General features: G+C 40.3%; 3 protein-coding genes across 11 annotated transcripts in view; 2 read left to right on the forward strand and 1 right to left on the reverse strand.

Moving 5' to 3' along the window:
- Positions 1-2,035: 2,035 nt before the first annotated feature.
- gjb1a (gap junction protein beta 1a) lies at positions 2,036-5,001 on the forward strand. Of its 2 annotated transcripts, none has more exons than XM_023795827.2 (2): positions 2,036-2,287; positions 3,349-5,001. In XM_023795827.2, exon 2 carries the CDS (start codon positions 3,363-3,365, stop codon positions 4,083-4,085), a length of 723 nt encoding a protein of 240 aa, XP_023651595.1. In that variant the 5' UTR covers positions 2,036-2,287; positions 3,349-3,362; the 3' UTR covers positions 4,086-5,001. The 2 variants fall into 2 exon arrangements, with proteins under 2 accessions (XP_023651595.1, XP_023651594.1); XM_023795826.2 differs by lacking the exon at positions 2,036-2,287 and adding an exon at positions 2,969-3,130.
- Positions 5,002-8,457: 3,456 nt separating this feature from the next.
- On the forward strand, positions 8,458-14,801 carry gja2 (gap junction protein, alpha 2). Its single transcript, XM_023795806.2, has 2 exons — positions 8,458-9,408; positions 12,293-14,801. Exon 2 carries the CDS (start codon positions 12,317-12,319, stop codon positions 13,403-13,405), a length of 1,089 nt encoding a protein of 362 aa, XP_023651574.2. The 5' UTR covers positions 8,458-9,408; positions 12,293-12,316; the 3' UTR covers positions 13,406-14,801.
- Positions 14,802-15,562: 761 nt separating this feature from the next.
- Positions 15,563-24,285, reverse strand: part of LOC111835511 (zinc finger MYM-type protein 3) — a 32,744-nt gene continuing 24,021 nt past the window's right edge. For 5 of the 8 annotated variants that reach the window (XM_023795934.2, XM_023795935.2, XM_023795930.2 and 2 more), the window contains 2 exons: positions 17,683-17,800; positions 15,563-16,740 (listed from right to left, as the gene is read on the reverse strand). In XM_023795934.2, the coding sequence (XP_023651702.2) occupies positions 16,554-16,740; positions 17,683-17,800 (305 nt within the window). In that variant the 3' untranslated portion in view covers positions 15,563-16,553. Of the gene's footprint in view, positions 17,801-24,285 lie in introns of all 8 variants that reach the window. The other 3 variants (XR_002836238.2, XM_023795936.2, XR_002836237.2) reach the window with 3 other exon arrangements.

The following is a 24,285-nucleotide window of genomic DNA, read 5'->3' on the forward strand; positions in this document are numbered from 1 at the left end:
CTCATACAGCCCAGTCATCTCTCCCCTGACTAATCTCTACTCCTCCCTCTTTAATTTGTAGCCCCTACACACTCTCCCCACAAAGCAGCACTACTTCAGTCAGTTTCAGACTTTGTCTTATACAAATTAATTGTGAAGTTTGAAAAAGATACAAAATATAATTTTTTGAAATATTGCACCTAAGAGACAGAGTCTGCAGATACTTTACTTCTTGCTTTTTTTTTTCTTCTTCACTATGCAGCACTGCTTCAGTTTTGATCTTTCAGTTTTGAAGGTGAAACTTGTTAATATTGAAAATACTCAGGGAAGTACAAAGTTGCCTAAATAATTTTTAAGTACAGTAACGAAGTACAAATACTGAAGGTCATTCTCAAAGTCTATGATCCCTCTTCATTATGTTAAATTGGTATGTCATTAAAGAATGTCATTTAAACCTCAGAATGATTTCTTTTTCCAGTCTTCTTTTTGTACATGAACATACAGCAATCTGAAAGTCAGCTCTATTGGATGAGTGTCTAATATAGGAATCCTGAAGGAAAATTGAGATCAGTCATAATGCAATTAAAAGGTATCAAGATATTTACATATGTTAGAGATATGGATTCTCCTAAGTTTATATATTTGGAATGCAGGAGGAAACCTCTACACATGAAGTCTAAAGATGCAGAGCGGGGGCGATTAAACCCCCCAGGTCAAGGCATTATTCAGCATCACTGTCCACCGCTCCCTGAGACATGTGTGCCTGCTGTATTCCAATCAAAACTTACCAAATTTGAGAATTTTCTTTTTTGTCTTCACTCACAGATACAATATCATTTTGCCTTTCATAGATGCACTTCCTCTGGGCAATGGAAGGGCAACATTTTATTTTTGAATTTTTGAACATAAAGTCATTGATGTTTTCACTGTAAATAATTTCAGTCATAAAACCCTGGTTTGGTTCTAAAATAGAGGTCATATTTATGAAAATTCAGCAACACACTTTAATTTGCATAATTTTATGCTAAATGCTTGCAAATGAGGCACGCCAGCTATGGGCAGTACATGGACTGCAGACAAGAGTTTGAGGTCACTGGGGGCTGCACCAAAGTGACGACTGGAATAGTTGGCTGAGATTGTGTGTGACACATTCAGAAAACTGCCACATGCATCACGCAGCCCCACAGTGAACACAGTTATGTATTCAGAATGGAGACAGCTTGGCGAAAGATGCCTTTCAAACTATGTAGCCTAACTCAGATCAGTCATCTGCCCCTGTAAGACAGAAACAGCAGATTCTGCATACCTCTAGCTGAAATCTATGACTCTTGCATTCAAGTTTTAAAACACTCACATATATTAGCTTCCCAATTCCACAGTATGGAACTGTCCTGTACAGTTCTGTACTATACAGAGTTGACTGTGTAACTGGTAAACTGTTGATCTTGCTTGTCTAGTTTACAGGTGACATGTTAATTAATTCTGTACACTAGTTGCACTCCTTGTGTGTAACTTGTATAATCATTATTGTAAAATAAGTAATGACAATATGACAAATTTGTTAATTAATTTGAACATAAATAGAAATTTAATAAATTAAGAATATCATCTTAGAATCCCATGACCAAGATAAATGCTTAGAAGATGGTTGGATGGAATGTTTTAGAGCATAACTAATATATAAGAGCTAATATATAATGCAAAATATACTAAACACTGTACAAAGTGCTGCCTATGATCTTCATCATGTTACCAAAAGATATTGAAGTTACTAAACTGAATAATTTTTTGTTTAAGCTTTCTTTTTTCTTTCAAACATTCCATTTAATTGTCAAAAGAGCATATTATCTAGTGGTTAGGAAAAGAATTTTTGATAAGTGGTGATATTACTTAGATAACATTTCGTTACAATGTTGAGAACACTTGGACCTTTTCTGTTTTTCTGCTCCAGCTTACGTCAAAAGCAACATTTACTTCCCCTGTCATGTCCAGCACAATGCATAATAGAGGACGGCTTTTATGTGTCCACACAGATTCTTTCTTTGGCAGAGGGTAGGCGGAAATCGTAGCGTTTGATTTGAATTCTAAAGAGTCTTGTTAGGCCAAGAGAAGGCCGTCATTGTATGTAAATAGTTATATAAGAGCATATGACTGCTACAGTGCAGGGCAGTGGCTAGTGTCAGGGAATTCATTTGCAATTTTCAAAGGCATGGTGTTCTAGTAAACCAAGCCATTGAGTAAAAAAGCTTACTATACTGATTGTAATCCACCCTTTTCTCGACGTGTTGGGGCACCACTTCAACAGAAGGTAAATTACTTTTTTTTTTACTGAACACTTGGGTTCCTGTTGACTTATCCGATATCTGAAATCAGTGACTTATACTTTTTTGTTTTGTAATTATCTTCAATAATCTTGTTAGGACTTGCCACAACAGTGTTGCAAACAATGACTCGTTTGCAAAACATTCAGTTACGTTTATTTAAGAAGCAATCAGTTACATTTATCTAAATTTCTCCTGCCCTGTTTTAACACAATAATTGGAGTTTGTAGTAAAATTCTGGTGAAAAACAGTAATTTATTAAAAAAAATTATGCTGAGCTGACTTATTCATTTCAATCACTTGGTAACCATCATAGTATCATATTTTGTTGGATCAGTCTTGGACGAAAAATATCTTTTGTAAAAATTACAAAAAAATTGCAATTGTCTAATCATAGGTCTGCATATCTCAGTAAAAATATAAGTATGGAATATGGATCCATATTGTTCCTTAGTTAATTCTGTGAAAGATTTCTGTAGGATGTTGATGTTGAGCGATAACTGGGTTGCAGCTAGGGCTAGGCCAATAAGATCATTTCAGATGCACTGCAGGAAGCTTGGGGATTTTGGCCATCTACTCCCTACCCCCCACCCCCGCGTCCTGGCCACGTTGTTCGGGTACACTCCTGTCATTGGCTATGCCAAAGCAGGTCACGTTATCCTCCCTGTTCGCTGTGCCAGCGCCTCGCCTTTTTAAGTAGCCTCTCGGCCATGTGTCAGAAGGCTTGCATTCTCTGTTGGATCGAGCTTAATGTCCATGCAACGCTGGTGGGTCAACGTGGTTCTTCAGCCTGGTGCCGCCTATGCCTCTCACACCTCCAGCAGAGCCTGGTAACCCACCTTCAGCTCCGCTCACCTCACCTCGGAACGGCAGTGATAGCAGCAGAATGGCTAATCGGGCTGTGTTATCTTTGAGTAGCGGAATATTTAACATTCTTTAGCGTTAACTGTGTTGGTTTAATGCAGTCTTGCTTCGCAGTGATCTTCATGTTTCACGTTTTACGCTTAGTCGCTAAAACGTTGTTTTGTTCAAAATGTTTTTTCTCCAGACCTGGAACCGAAAATGAATTGGGCGTCCTTTTATGCCGTTATAAGCGGTGTAAATAGGCACTCCACAGGTATTGGCCGCATTTGGCTCTCCGTCCTCTTCCTCTTCCGCCTCTTGGTGCTGGTCGTGGCGGCAGAGAGCGCCTGGGGAGATGAGAAGTCCGGCTTCACCTGCAACACTGAGCAGCCGGGCTGCAACAGCGTCTGCTATGACCACTTCTTCCCCATCTCCCACATCCGGCTGTGGGCCCTGCAGCTCATCCTGGTGTCGACCCCCGCCCTTCTGGTGGCCATGCATGTGGCCCACCGCCGTCACATCGACAAGAAGATGCTTAAGATCTCTGGACGGGGAAGTCCCAAAGATCTGGAACAGATCAAGAACCAGAAGTTCAAGATCACCGGGGCCCTCTGGTGGACATACATGATTAGCTTGTTCTTTCGTGTGTTCTTCGAAGCCGCTTTCATGTACATATTCTACATGATCTACCCAGGCTATAAGATGTTCCGACTGGTCAAGTGCGACTCCTACCCCTGTCCTAACACGGTGGACTGCTTCGTGTCCCGACCTACAGAGAAGACTATCTTCACAGTCTTCATGCTTGCCGTGTCAGGGGTGTGCATCCTGCTCAACATCGCAGAGGGAATATTCTTGGTAGGGAGAGCCTGCAGTCGGCATTTTCGCGATGCTCAGGATTCACCCATCGGAGCTTTGTTCATGCAAAAGCTTTTCTCATATTAGACAATTAGTCCATCTGACTAACCAAGTTTAACTTCCATTTTTCATTAGTCAAAACTGAAAATATAGATAATATCAATCTTATTCATTATTTTTGCCTCACTGGAGCATGGTGAAAATCTGCATTACCATGGATTTTTTACAACAAACTGTGGATGATAATTTATGTAGTAGAGCATTAATAGATGCGCAAGTATTTTAAGACTTACAATAGCCATTTCCTTCAAAGGAAACAGGCAGCAGTGCTAAGGACATTTTCCCCTGGACATCGTGGGGAATATTGAATTAAATGGCACTTGATAATAATTTTGGAAGAAGCTACAGAAGTACATAAATGGTGAACAAAATGAACAACTCATTCACTGTAATAGTTTGTGTGGCATGACTGGACATTAAATCTGTTAATTAGAGGAGAAACAAACAAACACAATGGTGACTAACAGCAAAAGTGGTGGAGTCAGTGGCATTAATGCCAGACTTAAAAGTAAAAGTTTTGGACAGTTAACCAAGTTTTGAACGCAAAATATTCTACACACTTATCAGGCATCTTCTCTCCCACATTAAACATTTCACGCTTCCAACTCATTCCCATCGTTAGCTAATTCATTGCTTGAATACATCATCTCAAGCTTTAACATATATTTACATATATACACACACACTTTTATCCTAATAGTGGAAAATTCCAAATAAAAAGCAGAAGGTACTTCAGAGGTTAATATATCTATTATAATGTTCATTTGTCAGTTTCTAACATGCAGCTAAAAATAATGGTTTGTGTGTATTTGTCCAATATTTTAAAACATGAAATGGTGCAACTGCAATATGTACTGATTCTTTTACACTGATGGTCTTGATAGTTGAGATTACCAATTATGTCTGTGACTTTGATCTCAAATATATTTCAAATAATGTCTTTGCAATGTTTAGGATGAAATATTTATATGAAAGGGGAGGGGAGAGTTAAACTGCATTACTATATGAACTATATTTTCAGTAATATATAACTTGCTACGGTGCAGAACGTTTGGAGAAATACATATTATGGCACAGAAACGTAAAGATATCTATTATACGTTTGTCTTCACCATGTAATCTATAGCTCATATACCCCAAAATAGCAGGAAAATAGCTGACAGAAAAATCATACCTTTTATTCAACAGATTTCAGGACTATTATTATTATTATGTTTGTGTCACTTCAGAGTTCTATATTGAGTTAAATATTATATATTTAAAGCATTTTTGACCAAAAATCAACAAACGTATGTTTTATATATTTTGACTGCAGTCAGATGACCAATTGACAAACAAGCAATATTATATTATAGTGATAACATTTGAAGGGGTTTATATAAGTTACTCTGGATTTTTGGATATAAGTTACCTTTACAATGGCTAAAGTGTGGTTTACCAAAAAATCTTTGTGAACTGTACTGGTATGGTCGGGAACAAATACACTGTCAGAGCATACTTTCGCATATGCCATGTCATTTTTAAGTTCAATTCAATTACTTTTTTTATGATATTGAACCAGATAATTGAACCAAATATTTTATTTAGTTGTTGCTTGCTCATCAATAACAAGAGATGTGTATTTGCTTGCTATGAAAACAACAACAACTCTTTCACTGCTGTTAAAATGTTCTGTTCTTCCGTGACAGGGGTAGCACCCTGACAGGGAGGCCACAAAATTGCACGGCCCATACGCAGATTTCGAGATGCTAGTTAGCATGGAAGAGGTTTGGATTGGGGGGGAAATCCACAATACACATATAGAACATGCAAACTCCACATTACACAGATATATCATGCAAACTCCACATTACATAGATATATCATGCAAACTCCACATTACACAGATATATCATGCAAACTCCACATTACAGAGATACATCATGCAAACTCCACATTACACAGATAGAACATGCAAACTCCACATTACACAGATAAAACATGCAAACTCCACATTACACAGATAAAACATGCAAACTCCACATTACAGAGATACATCATGCAAACTCCACATTACACAGATATATCATGCAAACTCCACATTACACAGATATATCATGCAAACTCCACATTACACAGATATATCATGCAAACTTCATTTTACCCAGATAGAACATGCAAACTCCATTTTACCCAGATAAAACATGCAAACTTCATTTTACCCAGATAGATCATGCAAACTCCACATTACACAGATAAAACATGCAAACTCCACATTACACAGATATATCATGCAAACTTCATTTTACCCAGATAGATCATGCAAACTCCACATTACACAGATAAAACATGCAAACTCCACATTACACAGATATATCATGCAAACTCCACATTACACAGATATATCATGCAAACTCCACATTACACAGATATATCATGCAAACTCCACATTACACAGATATATCATGCAAACTCCACATTACACAGATATATCATGCAAACTTCATTTTACCCAGATAGAACATGCAAACTCCACATTACACAGATATATCATGCAAACTCCACATTACACAGATATATCATGCAAACTCCACATTACACAGATATATCATGCAAACTTCATTTTACCCAGATAGAACATGCAAACTCCACATTACACAGATATATCATGCAAACTCCACATTACACAGATATATCATGCAAACTCCACATTACACAGATATATCATGCAAACTCCACATTACCCAGATAGAACATGCAAACTCCATATTACACAGTGGGGGTTGGATCCCCCCCCCCCCCCCCAAATTGCATAACCCTTTAACAGGGCTAACAGCAAGATGAATTCTGATCGATATTTTAATCGAAATGCAAAGGACATGGTATTTTAAACGTAGCCCATGTTTTTTTTTCTCAATCAAAACATTTTGTCACGGACATAGACGAGTCTTGCCATGGACGCGTTCACGTTTGTACGGACAGGTTGGCGATCGCTGCGCAGAGCCGCTGCCTCCTCACGGGCCACATGATTTCATTATTTCCTGATACTTTCAACAGCCACAAGATGGCGGCTTAAACTCACTTTTATAAAACATGTCTGTCACAAGTTTAAAAATGATTTTAATAACATTAATATTAAGAACAGAAAACATTTCACACTGTTCATACAGAATAGAATTATCATACCTGATTCATACGCAAGAGTAAATGGCCTGGTGCCCGTATACCATAATGTCCATATGAGGCCGACTCATGTATACAGAGGTGAGGGTTGCTTTAGGGGTCAGGGTGAGGGGCCAACCAGCATCCCGGGAGTAGGTGGGGGTTAAGGGGCTTCGCTCAAGGGCCCGACAGTGATATAATTAGTAGGCTGCTAATGAAATTAAACCCATGACCTTGCAGACACTGGTACAGACCCCTAACCCACATGAACGGCCATGTCATCAGGGCATTAGCGGACATTACAGCCAAGAGTTCCGCATTTGGAACACATGTATGTTACCATAACAGATCTATACAGTATGTGTTGTTCTACAATATCAGAAAATTGTTTTGAATTCTGTATGCAATTAAGGGGAAAATCACATTAATAAAGAATTTATCCAAGTAAGTAATAGTAATGAATTTTAAATTTAAATTTAATGTATATATATAATTTATATAAAATATTAGTTTGATGAAGTATCAATTATCCATTCCAGCCATCTAAATACTCAAGCCACCCCAACTCAAGGTGAATTTTCCATCATCATTAATAGATTTATTTTATATAAGAAAAATGCCGTGTAACTTTTTTGTGTGCATTAAGAATGTTTTTGAGAGAGTGGAACTGAATTTCAGATCACGGCACTGTCAAAATGCAGCATGTTAGAAATAAAATCTAAAACAAATATATGGACATGTCTTATAATCAGAGCTGTACGTTAAAAGGTACAGTACTACACATACACATATACATACAGGAAGTCAGCTTATCATGATACATATAATACATGACATAGTCTCCAACACCAAAGCCAGATGCATTCTGAAAGTCATTACAGAAATACCTCAGTGCCGCCAGGTCACCAGTGACAGGGTCCTGAAAGGTGTCAAGGGCTGCATCCCCAAAATACAGGAGCCCACGACAGCTGCTGTGCGCTGAGGCTCAGGCTGGGACATCAGGGCCTGCAAGCTTTTTAGGGCGGAAAGACACATAGCCCTGCCGTGACCATTTATAGAGACCATACAGAGAGGGACCGTGGATGGGCTGAATGACTAAACTGGCCTGATATCAAATAAAATATTCTGAAACCAGAATGAGTACATTTGTTTAAAGTATGTATAAGCAGTAACCACACTGTTAGAAGGTGTCCAAGCAAAGTATTTCCCCCTAAAGGCAGTTGTGGACAATTTAAGATATAAAATTTTTCTGTATGTTGTTTGAAGCCCGTATTGTAATCATCGTTTCTCAGTGCTTCTTTACTTACTAACCTTTGTGTTCCTGACGTGTAAAAATATAGTTGATGGGAAAGATCAAAAATAAGCATGCAAAAAATTGAACTGATTTGTAATATGTTAAAAAGTATTTTCTAGAAATGTTTGTCAAGTATATTTTTTTATTAATGCATACCTTTGAAATTCCATATGATGTAATTCCTCATATATGGAACACACGTAAAAATATATATATATATATTTAGCATACTAAACTACACATTCTAGTTTTAAAAAGCTTTTCCATGGCTGGAACAATGTGCTATATTTACAATCTAAACAGAGTCAGGTTGCTGTGGAGTATGTGCCGTGGTGTGACGAGGTCAGCGAGTCTCAGCTGTGTGTTGTGAGAGATGCAGCCTTGACCTGAATCTCATCGGAAAACAAACAAACAAATAAATAAACTTTTCAATAGCATTACAACTCCCAGTCAGCCAAATTCCAAGTTATCCCCTTTGTGATAGCAAAATGCCCCCCCCCCTTTAAGTGAATTATATTTAGAACTGGTGCCTGACTGGAAGCACCCCATTGGATGAACTGGCTGCCATTCACAATGTGTGGAGGAATAAGAAGCCAGTGGTAGGTGAGCGGCTTCTCTTTGGGAGCCTCTCTAGCCATATTTAACCCAGGAGGAGAATGAAGCAAAATTAAATAGTCTTGCTGGTAGTATTTGTTTCTCAGGTTGGACACATCCATATGGGAAGAGTTTTACAAAGTCAGAATAGCACAAGTAAAAAGTGAAATTCCTGAAGTGCTGGCGGGGAAGCGTCATTCCCATTCCAGGACTGGGCCTCAGCTTGTGAAGCACAACTACTGTGTCGCATGTATCAGTGACCTATGTGGGAAGACTGCAGCTTGGGACAGTGTTTCTGCTGGAGATGTATGCACTGATCAGGTGGGTCTTTAAGTCTTCTTCATTGTACATGGTAATCTTAACAACTTCAGAATGTTACTTTCTCCAGTGGGCATGATGCACTTTGAGTTGTTTCAAAATTACAGGTGAAATGAAACTAAATGTAAATCCAAAAAGAACTGCTAAGATGTTAAAAAGAAACATCAGGAATTAAGTGCATTTTACCATATAAATGCCTATATGACTAAATGAAGAACTGACAACTGGAAAAAAATGAAAGTACAATAAAGATATTTCAATGTTATTGTAATCAAAGAATCAGTTGATTTTGGCCCGAACAGGCCACCTCTTTGTAATTGCTGTGACTAGTACTCATTAATGCTAATTAAATTTATTAGAAAATACTGTGGATAAATCTTAAAGCTCAGCAATTAAGGCTGACAAATTTTATTCAGTGAAAATGAATTTGATAAAATGGAAAAGATTGTGGCAGTTTTTAATTTATAAGCCTAAGTTATATAGACATCAGTATATGTACTTGCAAATATGTTTAATGGCCGAATAGGACTCAAAGCTTAACATATATTAGCTACAAAGTGTAAGACAAAGAGAGCAAAGCAATGGTCAGACAAAACATCCCAGGAGACACCAGCTTACCATTATCAAGTCAATTCATGCAGGAGTCCTCAATTCTAATTTACTTACACAAAATGTAATCTTTTACTACAGTTGACAATTATATAAGAAATACTCAAATTATATTTACTTTATTTACATTTATGTTATTTCACAGGTGCTTTTGTTCAAAACAATGTATAGTGAGGCAACTAGCGCATTACAGCACATTTTAAAATCATGTTATATCAAAAACTGAATCACTTTCTGTGATACCCCACGTTGTCGTTCATTAGGAATCTTTGTTAGTGGGCAATAAATTTCTGAAAGTCAGAAGATACAAACATCAAAACATAAATGCCAAGTCCTCATCAGCCTTGGAAAGTGTCCAGTCTGGGCTTCCTGAGGAAATCTAAACATGCCCAGAATAGGACTGTTTACAGCTTAGTGTATGAACACCTTATGAATGCACCAGTACACAAGCTCAGTGGAGGGCTGTACCCAGTTAGACCATGAGCCTCATTCTCAGGTTTCTTTCTACCAGCATTAGAGGCAGATGTCACCTGCTCCAGGTCACGGACATGAAGCTTAGGGACACTCAGCCTCCTAAAATGCAGCGTACATTTTTGGAAGTGTGAGTAGTGACAAGCAGTCCATGGCTGCCTGGAATGTACGGGCAGCCAGCAAGACAGAGGCATATAATATAAATACATTAATACTGTTAGTGACCAGCTGTTAGACATATCAGTGTTGTAGCATTCAGCCAAGCATACAGAAACATCTTATATTCCATCAGTTTTCACTGATTCTCATTATAACTATACAAAGTGCTGGCAGTGGGAGCCCATGTGCAGCCGTAGCCAGGGAGGTTGGGGTTAGGGTTAGGTGCCGGTGGTTAGGCTTAGGGTCAGGCCCTGGTGGTTAGGCTTAGGGTCAGGCCCTGGTGGTTAGGCTTAGGGTTAGGCCCTGGTGGTCGCTAACTCAGCGCCCCCTCAGAAGATGGCACTCTAGGCGGCTGCCCATGTCACTTAGTCATTGACTAAATCAATTTCCAAAATCTACAATATCTGAATATTTTCTAAATGGAAAAAATCTAAAATGTGAGGAAGAATCAATGCATTGTACGTTACATGTTACAGTTTAGCTAGGTTTATTTTCAAAAATTGTCTGATGGAAAAATTTTTAATAAACTGTAGAAAGGTATTAGTTCTTTCACTCATTAGGGCTTTTCTGCTAATACGTGCACAGAGAGTCACATCTCCATGTGAGAGAGGTTTCCAAGCACAAGGATTCCATCTGGATACTGTTAGGGGCGTGACTTCCTTGGGAACAAGATATGAGAATAAAACACATAAGGCTTTACATAAGATGTAGTTATAAAAATGTATATTTAAAAAATAATATTTGGATAAACAAATAACCAAGACTGGCAGACAAATGGCTTTCATCATTTTAGACTGACAAACCATAGCATTAAAATCACATTTAAGAACCTTAGATATGTCTCTTTGGGTCTTTCTGGTCATATGCTGCCACAAAAATTCTTCCAATAAGTAGATTTTTTCATATTTAAATAAAAAAGATTTTTATATATTTTTTTATATACCTTAAATGTATGGCTATCTGTTAGATGGAGTCATTTGCATGGTCAGTAGGTGACCTAACCCTGACCCTAACCCTACTGGAGAGACACTTTGCCGTAAATACAAGTTGAACAATAACAAGCTAACAAAGCTTCTCATTTGATTATTATTCAATTTTTATTTCTAAACATATTAACGTGTTTTCACAAACTCCAGTCACTAGAGTTTACAGAGAATGGCGTAATTAACCAGAAATGTCCAGTCAATGGAATTTTTGTGGCTGAAAGCACCTTGTCCATGACAGATGTCAGAGTAGATTAGCCAGCCTCATTAAAGCTAACAGGAAGGCCACAAGTGCAAAACCAGCAGGTTCTGCATAACACTGGTGTACAGAAAGGCACTTCTTAACACACTCTGAACTCATCCAGCTTTCAAGTGAATCTGGAGGCAAAATGGTGTCTATGTGGTACGACGTACCAATGTACAGTTAAATACAAAACCTTAAAAAATTAGACCGAAGATGATAGACAGAGACAGAAAAGGACAGGACAGGATGGCAGGCGGACAGACAGACAGACAGAATCAGCATATCATGGAGGTGCGGACAGAGTCACTTCTTATGCCTGAAGACAGATTTCTTTGGTGTTGCTATGCAGTGTGAGCACTGCTACAGATACAGATCCTATTGGCCTTAAATACAAGTTGCTGGGTTGTGTTTCTCTGTGTAGGACTAAGATTGCACAACAGCCAAAATGGGAGACTGGAGTCTACTTGGGAAGTTGCTGGAAAGTGCACAGGAGCACTCAACTGTGGTGGGCAAGGTCTGGCTGACTGTGCTGTTCATCTTCCGCATCCTGGTGCTGGGCACCGCAGCTGAGAAGGTGTGGGGTGATGAGCAGTCGGGCTTCACCTGTGACACCAAACAACCTGGCTGCCAGAATGTGTGCTATGACAAGACCTTCCCCATCTCACACATCCGCTTCTGGGTGCTGCAGATCATCTTCGTCTCCACGCCCACACTCATCTACCTAGGTCACATCCTGCACCTGGTGCGCATGGAGGAGAAGCAAAAGCAACGAGAGAAAGACCTCACTCAGCTAGCCCCACAAGGTGACAAGCAGCCCTTGATAGAGGATGGGAAGGCCAAGAAGCCACCTATCCGAGACGACAAGGGCCGTATCCGCTTGCAGGGTGTCCTACTCCGCACTTACATCTTCAACATCATCTTCAAGACCCTCTTTGAGGTGGGCTTTATCGTAGCTCAGTATTTCCTGTATGGATTTGAGCTGAAGCCCCTCTATACTTGCAACCGTCTGCCTTGCCCCAATGTGGTGAACTGCTACATTTCGCGGCCCACAGAGAAGACCATCTTCATCCTTTTCATGCTAGCAGTGGCGTGCATTTCCTTGCTCCTCAATCTGGTGGAGATGTACCATTTGGGCTTCACCAAGTGCAGCCAGGGTCTAAATTATCAGCGAGCCGAGCTGGCTTCTGAAACAGACTCAAAGACACCAAGTGAAGCTGTCATACCTTACGGGCCAAGCTACAATTACTTCCCCAATCATCATCCTGCTCCAGGACCTTATCAATCTGGCTCAAGGTACAGCCTCAATCCCCTCACCGAGCCAGACTCAGCTTACCACCCATACAACAGCAAGGTGGCTTACAAGCAGAACCGAGATAATCTGGTCATGGAGAGGAACAGTAAACCAGAGGAGAATGACCTGAAAGTGAAGAAGCCCTCAAGCTCTGCCCCTGACTCGCCAGCCCAGAACCAGCGTCAGCCTAGTCGCACCAGTAAACATAGCATCAAGACCAGGCAAGACGATCTGAAGATCTGATGGTCTGCATTTGGTGTAGAGCTTTGAGTGCTGCAGATGTTTGATTATTTGCTGTCTGCAGAGAATTTGTGGTCTAGTCTTCAGACTGAACATGGCCTACCATTGGATTAGTAGTGCTACAACACGTGTCCTCCATTTCTAACAGCGTGGGTGGAATAGTGTGGTGGTCAAAGAGCCATGTGGTCTATCATTTAATCTGTACCCAAGTGGTTTCGGTAATGGCTGGTTCCATCTGATGCTGTCTAAATGTGTGGGCCAGCTTGGTTGTGCGGGTATTTATTTTGGAACATACGAAAGCTTTTAGTTTTAGTCAACAAAAAACTAAAGCCCCCCCCCCTCCATGTCTGGACTGATTAGAATACTAATACTAAACGTTTTTATTCATTATATGTGAAAAAGCTAAGACACCATTTCCAGAGCATGAAAAAAAGAAGGAAACACAAAACTAAAAATAGACATACACACATTAATTTGGTGGTAATTTGGTGCAGTTCCCAGGGAATTTAATGAAAACTTAGAAAACTCACTAAACGTCCCCCACTGTGAGTGTGTATCCATGTGTTACTTGGGTATACACATACAGACAGATTTTATACGAGTTACCTTTACCAAGATCATACTACAACTTCAGGAGCATTTGCCAAAACAGAAATACACCCTCAGATATTCACATTTCACACTTGATTTTCACACTCATAGTGGAACAAATCTATGGGGATTTCATGTTTTAAAAAAAAAAAAAAAAAAAAAAAAAAAAAAGATTTCTTTAGTACAAATACCTTTCTCTCAGCACTTTGCACGTGGACATAAATATGTACGTACCCTGAGATATTGGCAAAGGAATGTGTACTGGTGTATGATTATTAAAAATAAAAGTGATTAGGTGTTTGGTAGGAGATTTCTGCTCCCTAGGGAAAGAGGTGCCAGTGAATGACCGAGTGGCGAGTGACTGATGTCGGCCTGCCTCTCTCGGTCAGCCTCTCTCGGCCCGCCTCTCTCTCAGCCCGCCTCTCTCAGTCACCCCTCAGAGCAGAAAGCAGGAGGGATGTGAGCCAGAGTTTATGAACAATGATGAAGCAAAACTACTCCCCCCACACAAAAAAGGAAAGGAAGAGGAAAAATATATTTCAGAAAGCTAAACGAAGACCATAAACAGTAAAATAAAGTTAAATACATACATATTGCACGGCTGCTGATATTGCACATGACCAAATACACATCAGAGTAGATACAGGGAAATTAAACATCTCTCAAGTCTATTACTCCTCATCCAAAGAAAATTCTGAACTTTCTCCAACTGATCTTAAATGAGTAAATGGTTCTCGGGACTAGAAATACTTTTAACCTGATTAACCTTGTTCACATCATTAAGTATATTAAAAATCTTTGAAACCGGTCAGCTGCATGTGAAGCTCCTGCATAATGCTTTTACCTCGAGTTGTGTGACCATCGATAAGAATCTGCAACGAGCCCTGAATCTGAAATCTTACATATCAAACTAGGTTTTTTAATACTGGTTTTGTCAGGTTGCATTTAAGTCTTATTTTATAGATCTTGTTAAAGAGCGAGCACAGTTGTTGCTGATATCAGAATAATTAGAATTTGGCATACTGATTTATAATTCATAGATAAGCTACTGAGAATGTGCTTCCATAAACAAAGCTTATAAACCACCTAGCCCCGTATAACATTTGAACCAATGCTTAAAACATGAATTTTACACCACACACACACACATACATATCTATATATATATATATATATATATATATATATATATATATATACATACACACACACACACATACATATATATACATATATATATATATATGTGTGTGTGTTGACTATATATATATAATAAAATTCTGTGAATCTACAACAGCCAGTTTCAGTGACATAGCTGGATTCCTGGTTATTGCTGCACTTTAGTCAAATTCATATACATACTTTAACTATTCTGACACAGTTAACACAACAACAGGACAAGTACGAGATAAAACGACACCATAGCCAAACCAAACAGGGGCTCTGCAGTGGGTCACGGAAGTAGAATATGCCTCATTCTTTCCAAGCTGTCCAGTAGCAGCCATTTGTCCCAATTAAAACATGCTGCATTCCCACTTTCATACAATAAATCACCACATTAACATTGCATCAATATCAGTTTTCATTTTTAATCTTTTCTCTTCAGCAGAAAATATAGTTGTTCTTCCGATTGCTAATATAGTGCATATATTCATCTATATTTTATAGTACAAATGCAGTTGTGGAAAAAAATATATGGTACACTTTGGGTCAGTTTCAGTACAACACAGTATTGATCACATGGGAAAATGGCATTTCACTGCTGGCAACACATGCCAGTGACTGGACTGTATTCAGCGGATTAAACAAAGGTGGAAACATGGTGAGTGCAAAACACAAATGCACTGCCCTACTTTTCATTGCAAAACACTTCATATCACACTTGTTTCTGTTGAATATAACATTAAATATGCCAATATCTTCTCCCTTTATTTCTTCCAAGACTAAAACATAAAACCATAGCAACCACCACCTTCATGGATTAGTCATTAAACCTTAACAGGCAACATGCAAAAACATTCTGTAAAAAAAATAAAATAAAAGGATCTCTCAGTCACAGGTTTTTTTTAATTTAACTTTATTAATAGGTACATGTATACAGTATTGAAGTTTTAATGGTAAATTTAGCCTTTATCCAAAAGTACTGCAGAGCATGTAATAAAGTAGAAAGAAAAATGAACAGATGTAGTAATTGTAACTACAACTGGCAGACAATGCTTTCAAGTTATTCAAAAACTAAGATTCAGACCTTTTAAACTTCTATAACAAAGACTGTCAACACAGAAGCACTTGAAGCCTAAATGCCACAGTGGCATCATTTATACTCCTACATAAAACTATTTCGAGAAGCGCTAAAATAAATGCTTTCTCTGTATTTTGGTACAATCCAGAAGTCGCACAGAGTGAAATGTGTGACAGAAAGGTGCTGATCTACGGACTTTTCAGAAGTTTCACGTGCAAGAAATATTTCAGGATTACGACCTTCCCGCAATTTCATTAACTATGAACAGCACAGTTTGTTGTGATGCAGTCAGCAATGAGGTCCAGCATCTCTCAAGGCTCAGACCGCATGCTCCTTGCTTGTGTAGTCTCTGTGGACCTCCCTGACGGCCAGGATCCGGTGCAGCATGGTCTCCAGAGTGGTGTGGTCCATGGGGACGGCGGAGTACCACAGCGGGCTCTCTGCCATGCAGGATCTCTCAGGCTGCAGGTAGAACAGGTCGCTGCGATTCCTCACAGTTCCAGAACTGCCGGAGAACGTGTCGGAGAACGTTTCAGTTGTTTCAATACAACATGCTGCCACTAAAACACGGAAGGGTTTAATCTATGATGGTAACAAGCCTGAGAATGAACACCCTTTCCGTTTAAATCGGTGATCAGAAACCATTCAATCGTGACTGATGGGTCAGTCTTTCAGACATTCCTGGGTGATCGCGACATTCAGCTTCATGCAGATGCACCAATTAGCCTGCTTCACTCAGCATTGCGGGGTCACTAGCTAACTTTATTAGAGGCTGCGTTAGTAGTTCTTTTCCTTGGACCGCATTTGAGACCGAGAGGCAATGCAGACGTCCCATTGCTCCCTGAAGTTTCGTGCTAATTGGCAGCAGCTCCCTGACACCCGCAAATGATGCACAGTGTCCCAGTAATTTGTCGTTACGCTACTCAATGACGATAAAATTAGCGAGCAAGAAAGTTTTACTGCCACAACAATACCGCCACCTAACAGCCCCCAGACCCCTACCAGTGTCGCTTCCAGTGTCGTTTCCAGTGTCGCTTCCAGTGTCGTTTTCTTACTCTGTCAACCCATACCACTTTGTTAGCTTCCCATACATATATAAACTTAACGAGAATTTTTTTTTATCTAAATCCATTCAACCAAAAATACAATTTCACCCTTAATTTTCTTATAGAAGCCTAGAAAAAACACAATAATACACTGGATACCAAAACAAAGCTTGAAAAATAAGGGTTTTCAAAGATCTGTAGTGTAACCCACCATGGAAATGCATCTGAGGTCCACACATGGGGTGGGGATACCCCAATAGCAGATTCCCAAAAACCATTAAAGATAACCATGTTATTTTTGTATCAAAATAATTCACATATACACACATGCACCTTCCTCAGGGGTGTTTACACATCAGCCCTATACTTACTATGCCATCTTCTGCTTCACCCACACTTACCACTTGGACAGGTAGAACTCAAAGAACTTGACAGGGCATCGGAGAGGGTTCATCCTGTTTTCCTGCTGTTCCTTGGCTGGAATGTCATCATCCCGCTTCCTCTTTCCTAAGGCAGCCTCTGAGTGAATACAAAGTGAGCAGTCTGAACGGCTCCTGGAACTTCAGCGTGTCACATAGGAAAGTCGCAAGCACACTGAGGAAGACCTAGAGCCGGAAAGCCTGAGGCATTCTGATAGTGGGTCCAAAAAAGAGAATCATTCTGGGGCAAACTAGGATGGCTTATTATTAATCTGATACATAACTAGGGCTGCCACCCCTAGCCGATTATGCCACCATTAGCCGATAATGTCGGTGCTGAAAATGCAAAATTTGAAATTTTAAAATTGAGGCATTGTCTTTAAAATTATTTTAATGAAATTACATTTTTCGATTTTTAATTCATCATAAACATTTTCCTTCGATATCACGATGTAATAATGGCAGTAGGTCAAAGTATCACAAAAGAAAAGGTGGTTTGTATACCATAAGGTCTCCACAGCAGCATCAGCACTTTGCGTGAGAACCTGAAGAGAACACACACACGGGCACTAGCGCCTGGAGAGAACACACACACGGGCACTAGCGCCTGGAGAGAACACACACACGGGCACTAGCGCCTGAAGAGAACACACACACGGGCACTAGCGCCTGAAGAGAACACACACACGGGCACTAGCGCCTGAAGAGAACACACACACGGGCACTAGCGCCTGAAGAGAACACACACACGGGCACTAGCGCCTGAAGAGAACACACACACGGGCACTAGCGCCTGAAGAGAACACACACAGGCACTATTATGGACCGCTACAATAGGCAAAACCACTGTAAGTGCTGTCTATTCATGTTTATTAAATTACCATCAGTTTGGAGATCTTTTTAATTTCTTTTGTTCTTGTAGCTGCTAAATACAATCATCACTAAAGCCAAAAACTTGTCTGCCTGCTACCTTAGAATTTTCATTGAATAAGTATCTGAGAATATGTTTAGGATAAAATATGGGCTTATTCTACACTGTCAGTATCTGTGTTCATGTGTGTTGGGACCAGTGTTATTGTAAACTAAAACGGTAACGAAAACTAAATAAAACAATAATTTGTGAACTCAAATATAAAATTATAAAAACTATTTACCAAAACAACAAATCGGAGTTTAAACTGCAAGAAGTATTGCTACACCACAAATGTCTCTTGTTTAATGACAATATCACCTCTTTTAAAAGATGTTGCGGCTGTCGAAAGTCCATTTCTTCACCACAACTTCAGGGCCTATTGCTTCCATGGTATAACAAAACAGTTGCATGTGGCCCTGCTCCGTCAAGCAAATTCATTAAATATCACAATGAGCCTCTCATTAATATTTCAAATGTACTACTTCTCTGCTTCTCGAACTGTAGGCGTAATGTCCGTATCGTCCCGAAAAACCGGGGTCCATTATCAAAAGCCCTGCAATAACATACATATAAAATCAACTTCAATGCCGGAAAATTTATCATTTGAATCGGCGAATCGGAAAAAAAAGGTGGACAGATTAATAGAGAGAAAAGCAGCTGTTAGTGGCAGCCCAACATATAACAATTGTAACATCCACAGAGAAAATGGGTCAAATATTGCAAATTCACTACGAGATACTTAGACTTTTCAAGGTAAAAAAAAACGCTTGATTCCATATCAAAATCACAGGACAGTGAAACACTAGTTTTGTATTTGGTTTAAAAAGGAGTTTCAATAATTCTTGCGTATCCATGACTAATTTACAATGAGCTTGATAGCAGCTTTCACAGAAAATCAGATTTATAATAAATGAGAGCAAAAGGCATATTGATTAATCAGTGTTTACTGTAATTATTTTTGTATTTCAGTAAGAAAGGAAAGCGTTAAAGACACCATACCATTTATAAAAGTGAAATATATGTAACTTTTTAGGTATCGATTGCAGTCCAGCATGTATGTGTCTGGTCTCATCAATAGCCACGGCGGTCAGGCGAGCGGTTTGTTGTCTGCGGCAGACCTACACCAGCTACACCAGCTCACTGTCCTCACACTGTGAGACACACTTCAAAGTATCTCCATGCTGGGGGTATAAATAGCATTAAGTCACACTCAGAATAGCATCATGTGCGAATGGGGGAGGGGCACGAGGGGTTTGCTTTACTCCCGGCAGGGACGGTTGAACAGTCATTACAAAGAAACCTGGACGGGGGGGTGGGGGGGGGGCAGGTGGCTAGCAAACGTGCCACAGCACCACCTTTCATATTCATCCACCTGCTGCTAGTCACATGACTAGAAGCATTGTTTAGGAGCTGAGGTTTGATACGATCCAGTGAATCGAGCACGTTAAGAGCTATACTGAAATGCGTGATGTGGTCGGTCACATGGGCTTCATTTCAGCAGCTGCCTTAAACAAGCCTTTAGAAATAAACATTTTGGACAGATTTTTTACCATCCTCAAGTAGGGTGGAACTAAGGCAACTATTAAAATAGGCTGAACTGTAGTTCATTCTGGATTACAAGTCACTGAAGTTTTATAAGAGAATCTAAGAAATATCACGTTCCTTACTGGATGTGGACATCAGGCAACTGTTTCATACAATTCCCAGTATGCATTTCACCACCATCTAGGCCACTATTGGTTCTTGCAACACCCAAACAAGAGCAGGGATATTCCAAATTTGGAACTGTCACTACTCATAGGTGCCCCCTCATCGCACAACCTGCACATGAATTCCGGAGAAGCAAAAACAAGCGCAACCCACTGCGAAGACTGTAGCAAGGGTGTGCCATTTTCTATGATTTCATTTGTTAGGTCTCTTTTACAAATGACAAGGGTACAGGGGATGGCATCCCTCAGCTGTTACTCAGCATTACTCAGACCCCAAGAGGCATATAACACAAGCTTGTCTATGTCCTCTAATGGTTGTGGCCCACATCATATTCAAAACTCTAAACAGCCACAATTTAAGGAATTCGTGTGCAACATTGCAGGAAGCTGGGAACTGAACATGAACAGTAACAGCTACTGCAATGTTGATATTTTTAGTAGTTTTAGTGGACATTTTTGTTAAACATAAAAACCGTTATTAGGCTGTTAAAGATTTCAGATAATTTAATTCAGTTTTATTTACTGATAATTGCAACAGTCCTGGTCACAACTGCAGTGCAAAACTAAACATCTTTCACGCCTTTTTAAATCCAAAATTAAGACAAACTGACATGAGATTTTCTTCCAACTTTTATTCTTACACATCATAACAAGCTGAAAACAAAAACTCCAATTTACTTAAAGTAAATTACATAAATTATACAAAATGACACTGGGTTAGAAAAGCATCTTTTTATTCCATAACACCTTTTTGCACAGATGTCCACCAGCATCGTACACATATATTTCGGAAATATATTTGAGGATTCCTCCAAAGAAGAATGTTCGGGCAAAGTCACATTTTGAAGAGACTGCTTGGAAACTTCCTTCAAATCCCTGGAAGGTTTTCACAGTCAGACTACGCCACTTGGAGCATTTCCGTTTTCCCTCCTTAGTCACTTTGCTCAGCCATGTCAAAGTCTGTCTTTTATTGTCAGCTTCAGAAATATGATGCACAAAGTCACACATTGAGCTGAAGTTGTCTTTCTTCTTGGTCGTAGTGCAAATGATAAATGACACACAAATATAATACAGGACAGGACTTTAAGATTGGTGGGGAAGATCATGCAAAGTGGTAAAGAGGTTTGGCACTGACAATGTGCAATAAATAAGTGGATTTATATGTAGTGTTGTGAGTTGAGAGCTATAAGGCCTATTAGCAGAGCCAGACTGGGAGGGGTCTGATCAGAGCTATAAGGCCTATTAGCAGAGCCAGACCGGGAGGGGTCTGATCAGAGCTATAAGGCCTATTAGCAGAGCCAGACCGGGAGGGGTCTGATCAGAGCTATAAGGCCTATTAGCAGAGCCGGACCGGGAGGGGTCTGATCAGAGCTTTAAGGCCTATTAGCAGAGCCGGACCGGGAGGGGTCTGATCAGAGCTTTAAGGCCTATTAGCAGAGCCGGACCGGGAGGGGTCTGATCAGAGCTTTAAGGCCTATTAGCAGAGCCGGACCGGGAGGGGTCTGATCAGAGCTATAAGGCCTATTAGCAGAGTCGGACCGGGAGGGGTCTGATCAGAGCTATAAGGCCTATTAGCAGAGCCGGACCGGGAGGGGTCTGATCAGAGCTATAAGGCCTATTAGCAGAGCCGGACCGGGAGGGGTCTGATCAGAGTTATAAGGCCTATTAGCAGAGCCAGGCCAGGAGGGGTCTGATCAGAGCTATAAAGGCCTATTAGCAGAGCCAGACCGGGAGGGGTCTGATCAGAGCTATAAGGCCTATTAGCAGAGCCAGACCGGGAGGGGTCTGATCAGAGCTATAAGGCCTATTAGCAGAGCCAGACCGGGAGGGGTCTGATCAGAGCTATAAAGGCCTATTAGCAGAGCCGGACTGGGAGGGGTCTGATCAGAGCTATAAGGCCTATTAGCAGAGCCGGACTGGGAGGGGTCTGATCAGAGCTATAAAGGCCTATTAGCAGAGCCAGACTGGGAGGGGTCTGATCAGAGCTTTAAGGCCTATTAGCAGAGCCGGACTGGGAGGGGTCTGCCTTTCAGCAGCCAAACAGTCTGAGGGAAAAATGGCTTTTGAGCCTCACTGTTCTGGGTTGGAAGCTGCAGAACCTCCTAGCAGGTGGCATTTGAGATGAGAGTTTGTGTGGGGGGGCTGCCAAATGTCCAGCAGAGATGGCAGAGTGGTCCGGAAAATTCTCTTCCGATTTACTGATCTGCTGGAAGGACTAGCAGTCTAAGGTGTATATACATTATGTAATAATTTAACAAAATGTAACAAATTTGATCACATAATGCAGTTTTATTACATGTTGTATTACAATGCATTATGTAACACAATCTATTAACTTAATTTACAGCGTGTTTCTGTAATCATTTTGGGTGAATTCTGTCACACTTAGAATATCAGGCAAAAGTGCACGACTTCCCCAGCTTGCTCGATTCCTCCGCTGTCGTCTGCATACTTCATGATGTGATGGGCGGGGTTCCCAGGGGGAGCAGTCGCATGTCCAGGGTGTGACTGGTGGGGGACTGAGGCAGCAGCCTTGGGAGTTCCTGTGCTCAGTCTGATTTTAGCCAGGGTGACGACCCCTACCTGACAGACTGAGGTCTCTGCAACAGGACCCTGGACTTCGTGACATAGTAATGTTTTCAGACCAAGCCAGCACAGCTTTTAGATCAGTTGTTGACGTATTTGTGTTGAATGCCAATCTAAAATTGAAGAGCAATCTTACACGAGTCTTTATCATCCAGGGGTGTCAGGGTGGTGTTTAATGCCAAGCTTATGCTTATAGCATCTTCTGTGGATCCGGTTTTCTTTAATGTGTCCCATGACCAGCCATTCAAAATACTTCATTATGGTTGAAGGCAAAGCTATTGGTCGACGCTCATTTAGTGCTGAAACATTCTTCTTAGGCACTGGTGTAATCTTGCTGCTTTGGATTACCTTCTTCAGATTTTCACCAGAACACATTTCGCCTTGAGGTTAAGCAGTTCGCCGGCCCCTCCTACACAGAATGGGTCTTCAGTTACCATAGTTCATCACCACCTTCATGGTAAACTTCATCAGCACTGTAGCTGGCAACTTCACACAATTTCTCATTCTCATTTGGTTGCTCAGTTTGGAACAGAACACTGATACTTTATCAGTCCCCGTGAGGAAGTTCTCATTTTGCCTACTCCAACTTGCCCTCCATGAGACGGCCAAGCTTGGGGGTCACAGCCCAGGGTCAACCAGCATGCAGCACCCCTGAGCAGTTAAGGCATAAGGGCTTAAACGGTTACGTTACTGGATGGATGGATGGGCCTTGCTGAAGCTTCCTCTGGTGGCTTCAGTCTGCTGGCCTTGGGATTTGAACCAATGCATTTCCGTTCACAGGCGGAGCGTTTCGACAGGCAGAGACACCCACTTCCCAGGCTGTTACCACCAGATCCTGGATGTGTCTGGATTTTGCAACACACCCCCATTCTGTAATAATGGGTGACAACCATGTTCCCGGAAAAGTATAAAGCCATATAGTTTTGTTTTTCATAACGTTCAGTTCTCTCCCAGCTCACCAACAATTATAAGACCACAAGTTCTATGGACAGTTCATTATTTATCATGACAGTGTGACCGAGTTGCCCCGGCAGTCAGTACTACTTGCCACAAAGACTTAAAAATGTTGATTCCAAATCAAAAATAAAGTATACATACATAAAGAATGTATAAATGTCATACTATAATGCAATAACTGAATCAAAGTTTCGGGCTTATTTTTGATTTTAAAATGACACTGAATTCGCATAATAATTAGAAAAAAAAAATCTGCAATTCCAAACTCTGTGGTGTTAAAGGTCAAACTAAGACAATGTATGAATGAAGCACTCTTACAATATGCAAACTTATTTTTTAGAATAAATTTTTTCAGAATGTATACCTTGTTCCTATTGCAGATGTACGTAGGAGATATTTTTTAATAGATATTTTATGGAT

Source organism: Paramormyrops kingsleyae, chromosome 18 (assembly GCF_048594095.1).
Source record: "Paramormyrops kingsleyae isolate MSU_618 chromosome 18, PKINGS_0.4, whole genome shotgun sequence".
Lineage (NCBI taxonomy): Eukaryota > Metazoa > Chordata > Actinopteri > Osteoglossiformes > Mormyridae > Paramormyrops > Paramormyrops kingsleyae.